Genomic DNA, 8,091 nt, shown 5'->3' on the forward strand with positions numbered 1-8,091 from the left:
AAACATCCCTGTTTGCCTGTGTGCAGCAGGTCTCTGAGGAAAGCAGGTGGGAGCTGGTGCAAAGGAGCTGGAACATCCAGCTGCAGACTGCGGTGGAGAAGTGTGATGGAAGGAAAAGGGATGCAAGTCCCAGGTGGCCGATGAGAGCCATGGTGGGGTTGGGGAGGTGAGGAGCAAGGGTGGCCATCCTGTGTCAGACCTCAAGGGACAGCTTCTGCCACCAGCCCAGATCTCCTTAGGAGAGACCCTGGATCCATATCAGTCAGAGAATGCTGCTGTCACCTCTTCCATGCCCTGGCAAGGCAGATCCCGTCCCTCCCGCATGGCTCAGGGCTCTTCCTGGGGCAGTGGGAGGTGGGGGGTGTGATGCTGAGTGAAGGACACCGGTGGGACAGTGCCCAGCCTTGCTGGGGGTGTGCAAGGAGGCCATGAGGAGGCCCCCCCAGTGCCTTAGGACAACATGTCTCCTCACAGGCCTTGGTGGCAGAGACCAGTGCTGTGCCCCAGGGGACAAAGACTTGCGTTCTCTTGGTGACTTCCAGCCTTGCCAGTGCCCTTTGCCATCTCCACCACAGCTTGTCCTACACAGACCCACAGCTACTGGGTCTGGCGGGGATGGAGTGAACTTTCCCCATAGCAGCCCATACCCTGCTGTGCATTCTACTCGTGCCTGGAACAGTGTTGATTCCGCACCAATGTTTTGGCTATTGCTGAGCAGAGTTTGCACCGCGTGAAGGCTGTCTCTCCAACCCCCTCTAAAGGTAGTACACTCGGGGTGGGCAAGTGGTTGGGATGGACCACAGATGGGACAGCTTACCTGAACTGACCAAAGGGATATTCCTTGCCATATGACATCATGCTCAGCAAGAAAAACTGAGAGAAAAGAGAGGGAAGGGGGTGACATTCATTATTAAGACATTTGTTTTCCAAAGAGACTGCTACATGTATAGGATCGTTGCCTCCCAGGAGGTAGCTGATATTGTCTGCTGACAGGAACTAGAGGAAACAATCTCATCTGGTTTTGCTTTGCTTCTGCCTGTGGCCTTTGCTTTTCACTTTATTTTTCTTTTATCCTTTTCTCCACAAACACTCTCCCCCTCTGTTAAGTTACCTTTATCTTTACTCATGGGTATTTTCACCTTCTTTTCTCACTTATTCATGCTGAGGAGGAGGAGTGAGGACCTCCCATGGCTTGGTGGGCACCTGATGGCCAGCCATGCATAACCCACCAGTCATCCTTCCCAACTCTCCTGCTACCAACAGTGCTAACTGGGTGAGATTCCTCAGGGGCTCCCCACAACTTGGCATCATCCACAAATGAGCTGAAAGTGAATTTCTCGCACTGTAGAGAGAGATGATACAAACATTCCACAGTGGTGGTCAAGGGTTAGTCAATGAGGGACGCCATTAGTAATTGGCTGCCAGGAGGACTTTGTACCAGAGATGACATTTTAACATTATTGTTCAGACCGCTTCCCACCCAAGCACGGTGAGAGGAGCAGCTGGAGAAAGTCTTCACCTGGGCAGGAGAGCTTTCCCAGGGTGGAACTTCTGATGCACACATGGGACACCAGCACTAATAGGAAGGAAAAGACTGGGTCTAAAAAGAAGGTTATGAAATCAAAGGCCATGAGTGTCATGCTTTCACTGCAGGGGCGTTCCAGCATTGGGGCAAAACAACAGAAGAAGTGGTCCGGGACATCAGGGACACAAAATGTATCTGGAAAAAGAACAAAATGACACCTGTAGATGACAGAAATCCCCCTAGCCAAGGTGCAGCCCTCTTATGGAGACAGCCCTTCCAGTTCCCGAGCCTTGCCGAGAGCAGGGTGGGGCATACAGCCCAGTACTCATCGTAGGATGTGGCCACCAGCAGGAAACACTCCGTACGTGCCAAAGGTGCGGGAAGTAGCACAAATATTGCTGCGAGCAGAGATTGTGCTGTCCCCAGTCAGGGGACAGTCAGGGTGGTGCCGCTGGAGCAGGTTTCACAGTTTTCCAGGAGCATCCCCATGATGAGGAGGGTGTTCCCAACCACAGTCACGGGGCAGGTCGTGAGGAAGAGAGGAGGAAGAGATGGGAGGACAACTCTGAGTGAGACCATTTGTTTCTCTGTCTGGTGCTTAAAAAATATTGTGATCGACATTGAGAGAGGTGAAACGTGGAGGGGTGTGTGCCTCTGGCTGCATTCCTACTGCCTAGACGTGCTCTGTGCTTTGTGAGAGGTGAGAAATGCCATCTTCTGGAGGGTAATGCCGCTCACGCCTGCAGAACCCTTTCTGACTGCACAGGGGAGATGCCCCACAGAGGTGCTTCTGTCACACCGTGTAATCAAAGGGACAGGCCATGAAGAGAGGGGAGGGTGAGGTAGCACACAGGCTGTTCCTGGAGGCACACCCAGCACTGTCAGGGCTCTGGCAGGGCTGTTCAGAGACACGAGTCCTTCCCTGGCACGGGCAGAGGCCCTGCAGCAGACTCCCTGGCCTCCTGTTGCCACTCCCAGAGGCTGGCAGCCCCTCAGCCCTGCGCTGTGTCTCCCTGCTCGGCACCTCTCTGAGATGCCCCACGGCGTGAGGAACGGACACAGGGACCTGGGGTCAAGGAAGCCCATCCCAGTGCTGCATTCAGGGGGTTTCCCTGGGGACGTTACTCTCCAAATGAAGTGACCTCCAGATGCTGTCTGTCCCACAGGCCTTCAAGGAACCCCCAGGAATAGCTGATGGTGTTTGTGCTCTCTCAGGTTCATCTCCCCACACGCACATGATGTGCATGCTTACATCTCATTCCTACGATACAAACATGAACTTCTTTGGAGAGACAACCAACCTCCCCAAGCTGGGACGAGAGGCCAGTGCTAGAAATGGTGGTTGTTACTGGAGAGGTGTGTGAGGATTGCCCTGGGGCATCTTACCCCTGGTGTCCAGCACACACAGGGACAGAGAAGAACCTGCTCTGCCGGCCCTTCATGTCTTTCCCAGGAGCCCTGGCTGAGTGAGGAAGCTGCCGCTTGTCCCCAGCCTGCACACTCACACAGTTAAGCTGCACACAGGTGTTTTCCCTTGCAGGGCACTTTCCTGGGCATTTTCTTGACAGCAACTTTGGAAGAAGGCCTGAGCCTTCAGGCACTGCCCTGAAGCAATGCCGTGGTGTGATGGAGGAGCTGTTGGGGAGGCCAGCTCTGCCAGAGAAGCACCCGGTGCCTGTCCCTGCCTGAGGGGACAGCACACAGCAGGAGTATGAGCTGCCAGAGCACTCAGTCCTTACAGCAGCGCCAGCGCTCAGCAGGAGAGTGTGGAAACGGAGAATAAGTCTGAAAAGAAGAAGGCTGGTGCTCCCTGACAGTGCTGCTGTGCTGAGACACTTTCCCCTCCACCTCTGCTCACAGGCATAGCCCTGCAGCTCCAGAGTGAGTTCCAGAGGAAAGATCTTGGGCAAACAAGTCACTAGAAGGTTCTTTATTTTGCTTAAATACACAGAGAGCACAGGTCCTCTTTTACAACGTCTGTGGGATTCACAAATTAAGACAGATGCATAATTAGCAAGTGCAAAAATGATGAGAATTCTTTGTGGACAGCATTATACAAAGAAAAACAATGACACAATCACAAACTCAAACAAAACCCAAGAAAAACTACAGAAGATGGGGTTGCCCTGTAACGAGGGACATTAGGAGTGATTTCCAAAACAGGACAGTTTACTGCTTCCGGTCGTCAATTTCCACAGGGCATCCTTGAGCTCCTTGTTCCTCATGCTGTAGATGAGGGGGTTCACTGCTGGAGGCACCACTGAGTACAGCACTGCCACCACCAGATCTAGGACTGGGGAAGAGACAGAGCGGGGTTTCAGGAAGGCAAATGCTGCAGTGCTGAGAAGCAGGGAGACCACGGCCAGGTGAGGGAGGCACGTGGAAAAGGCTTTATGCCGTCCCTGCTCAGAGGGGATCCTCAGCACGGCCCTGAAGATCTGCACATAGGACAGCACGATGAACACAAAACAACCAAAGCCTAAACAGACACTAACCACAAGAAGCCCACCTTCTCTGAGGTAGTCTGAGTCTGAGCAGGAGAGCTTGAGGATCTGGGGGATCTCACAGAAGAACTGGTCCACAGCATTGCCCTGGCAGAGGGGCAGGGAAAATGTACTGGCCGTGTGCAGCAGAGCATTGAGAAACCCACTGCCCCAGGCAGCTGCTGCCATGTGGACACAAGCTCTGCTGCCCATCAGGGTCCAGTAGTGCAGGGGTTTGCAGATGACCACATAGTGGTCATAGGACATGACAGTGAGAAGAGAAAACTCTGATGTAGCACACAAAAATAAAAAAAAGACCTGTGCTACGCATCCCCAGTAGGAGATGGCCCTGTTGTCCCACAGGGAACTGGCCATGGATTTGGGGAGAGTGATGGAGATGGAGCCAAGGTCAAGAACCGAGAGACTGAGGAGGAAGAAGTACATGGGGGTGTGGAGGCGGTGGTCACAGGCGATGGTGGTGATGATGAGGCCGTTGGCCAGGAGGGCAGCCAGGTAGATGCCCAGGAAGAGCCCGAAGTGCAAGAGCTGCAGCTCCCGTGTGTCTGCGAATGCCAGGAGGAGGAACTGGCTGATGGAGCTGCTGTTGGACATTTGTTCACTCTGGGCATGACAAACTGTTGAAAGAGAAGATATTGAGAAGTCATGACAGACTTCTTTGAGCCTATCCTGCCCCTGCCAGGAGCTGCTTCTCTGTGCCCAGGTCTCCTCCCTCTCCCTGCTCCCACAGCCCATCCCACCCGCTGGGGGCTCAGCTCTGCCCTGCAGACCCCTCCTGGCAGCAGGGCACTGCCCAGGGCCATCTCCCTCTTTGTGGCTCCTCAGGAGGAGAGGAGAGAAAGCCTGATGCTGGAAGCAAAGGTGCTGCTGGTGCTGTGTGTAGGGAGAGGAGGGGGTGAAGGCGCTTTGTGAGCTTTCTGGCAGATCTGCTGATTCCTCAGTGGAACAGTGACAGCTCCTTTCCCTCAGGAGACAGCTGAGAGCACAGACCCTGCAATGTCTTCATCTTCCAGGCAGCCCCTGCCTTGTCTTTCCTCTGTAAATGCTGCCTCTGCCAGTGCTCTGGGGCTGATCTGCAGCTGTGGGCAGCCCTGACCCACACAGCACACTCTCAAAAGAGCCAAAGGACCCTGCCCTGAGGGGAGTCTCTCCTTTTCCCCAGAGCTTCTCCCCACAGAAGCTTGGGGGGGAACTCCTTGGGCAGGCTGAGAGCTGACCCTGGCAAGCAGCAGAGTCCCTGCCCCGGCACAAAGCCCCCTGGGGTGCAGGGACCCTGCTCTCAAGGACAGCCCTGGGCACCCCTGCCTGCACACCCACCTGTCTTCAAAACCCTGCCACAGTCCCTCGCAGAAGGCAGCCCTCCTTCATTGTCGCTGCCATGGTGCAGCAGGGCAGCCCTGCTCTGAAGCACGTCCTCCTTCTCCACACCAGAGAAGCCAGGAGAGCCATCCTGACAGCTCCTCTCAGCCAGCCCTAGAACATCCCTCCAGGAGACTCCCCTGCCTTGCCCTACAGCCAGAGACTGACTGTGTCAACAGGGCTGAAGATTTCCCCAAGAACAAGCTCAGAACTCTCCTCCCACCCCAGACTGCCTTTGTCCTCTCTGTGCCTGGCTCCTCTCGGGTGCCTGCAGGCAGTGCCCTCAGCCCTGCTGCGCTTGGCAGAGGAGCTGCTCCTGGGCAGAGCCGTCTCTCTGCAGCGCTGCCCGCTTGCCATGAGCCTCCTGAGTATGGACAAGGAGGCAATGAGACCCCAGTGCTGGAAGGACTGGTTGTCTCCTCATAGGCATCAGTAGCAGAGACAACAGCCATAGCCCAAGGCATGAAGAGCTTGGCTCTGTCAGGGGCCTTTCAGCTTTGCCACATCCCTCTGTCTTCTCCTCCACAGGCTGTCCTACGGTGTCCCATCACCTCTGCCTCTTTCCCTGCAGGCTGTAGTCATCCACCCGGCTGCCCCACCTTGCTCTCACCTTCCTTTGCTCAGATCTCTCCATCCTCCCTGGCTCCTCCTTGAAACGCAAAGCCTTACGCAATCCCTGGAAGTATCCAAGGTCAGGAGCTTTGAGCAACCAGAACTAATGAAAGATGTCCTTGCCCATGGCAGGGGGGTTGGACTAGATGATTGTTTAGGACTTTTCCAAGCACAACCATTCTATGATTCTTTGATTCATCCAACTGAGGAGGGGGGTTTCTGCATCCGAGGTCTGACACTCGTGCTGGGAAGCCAGAAAGCACATTTTTGGATTGTGCAAGACTTGCTGTGGGATTTCTAGGAAAGGACCGAAGGAAGGGAAAGGTTGGGATCAAGGTGGTTTGTGGAGGAAGAAGCATGGGAAAACAGAGAGAAAAGGGATGAAATGAGATGGTCATGTGTAAACAGGTGGCTGGTCAGGACACTTCCCTGGCTGTGCCCTACAACTGATCACCACAGCCTGTCCTGTTTTATTAATACCTCCTTTTTGAAGAGATTTGTGGGGCGAGGGAGATCTCTGCTCTCTCTGCACAGATGGAGGTTCAAGTGCCAGACACTGGAGTGGGAACCACAAGTCATCAGACCTTTTGAACGTTGGGGGGCCAGCAACTGGTGATAATGGTGCATATGCATATAACATTGGTGCGTATGTTCGTGGTTTACCCACAAGCAAACACCAGAGAAACCAGAAAGTAGAATACGCCTGCGGGGGCCTAATTTTGGACTGGACACTAGAGGGACCACAACATCTGCAACTTGGGTACTGGAAGAAAAAGGTAGCCCAGACCACCTCCCAGATAAACTGGGGGGTCACAGTATCATAGAATTGTCTAGGTTGGAAGGGACCTTTCAGATGAGCAAGTGCAACCATCAACCTAACACTGACAAAACCCATCACTGAACCATGTTGCTAAGCACTACGTTGACCCATCTAATTGGAAATACCTCCAGGGATGGGGATTCCACCACTTCCCTGGGCAGCCTGTTCCAATATTTGATAACCCTTTCAGTGTAAAAATTTTTCTTAAAGTCCAGTCTAAACTTCCCCTGGCGCAACTTGAGGCCGTTTCCTCTTGTGCTATCACTTGTTCTTGGGAGAAGAGACCGACCCCCACCTCTCTACACCCTCCTTTCAGGGAGTTGCAGAGAGCAAGAAGGTCTCCCCTCAGCCTCCTTTTCTCCACGCTGAACACCCCCATTTCCCTCAGACGCTCCTCACAGGACTTGTGCTCCAGACCCCTCACCAGCTCCCTTGCCCTCCTCTGGACCTGCTCCAGCCCTACAATGTCTTTCCTGTAGTGAGGGGCCTAAAACTGGACACAGCACTCCAGGTGGGGCCTCACCAGTGCCCAGCACAGGGGGACAATCACTTCCATGGTCCAACTCACACACTGTTCCTGACACAGGCCAGGATGCTGTTGGCCTTCTTGGCCACCTGGGCACTCTGCTGGCTCGTAGTCAGCCGGCTGTTGACCAACACCCCCAGGTCCTTTTCTGCCGGGCAGCTTTCGAGTGACTCCTACACAGGCCTGTAGCGCTGCATGGCGTTGTTGTGAAACAAGTGCAGGACGCGGCACTTGGCCTTGTTGAACCTCATACCATTGGCCTCGGCCCATCGTTCCAGCCTGTGCAGATCCCTCTGCAGAGACAACCTACCCTCAAGCAGGTCGACACATTCGTCCAGATAATTGATAAAGACATTAAAGAGAATGGGCCCCAGCACCGAGCCCTGGGGAACACCACTTGTGACCGGCTGCCAGCTGGATGTAACTCCATTCACCACCACTCTTTGGGGCCCGCCTTCCAGCCGGTTTTTCACCTGGTGAATTGTTCCCCCATCCAAGCCATGAGCAGCCAGTTTCTCCAGGAGAATACTGTGGGAAACAGTATTTCGCACATTTGAGCCCAAACAATTTCAATTCGCACTGCCTCCCTCTCGCCTCTGACACTGGGTATTGTGTGACACAACTGTCCTGGCTCTCCAGGCACGATGGGCAACAGTTTGATGCCTCAGCTGGAGCTTTTCCTCTTGCTGGAAATGGGAGTGCAGCAGGGTCAAGCCAAGAGGCCCAAGAAACCCAGCTTCCCACAGGG

At 54.3% G+C, this 8,091-nt stretch overlaps 1 protein-coding gene across 1 annotated transcript; it reads right to left on the reverse strand.

Annotated features, from left to right (window-relative positions):
* Nucleotides 1-3,666: 3,666 nt before the first annotated feature.
* Nucleotides 3,667-4,620, reverse strand: LOC134509327 (olfactory receptor 14A16-like). Its single transcript, XM_063321807.1, has one exon. It carries the CDS (start codon nucleotides 4,618-4,620, stop codon nucleotides 3,667-3,669), a length of 954 nt encoding a protein of 317 aa, XP_063177877.1.
* Nucleotides 4,621-8,091: the final 3,471 nt, after the last annotated feature.

The sequence above is a fragment of the Chroicocephalus ridibundus genome, unplaced genomic scaffold, assembly GCF_963924245.1.
Source record: "Chroicocephalus ridibundus unplaced genomic scaffold, bChrRid1.1 SCAFFOLD_98, whole genome shotgun sequence".
NCBI lineage: Eukaryota > Metazoa > Chordata > Aves > Charadriiformes > Laridae > Chroicocephalus > Chroicocephalus ridibundus.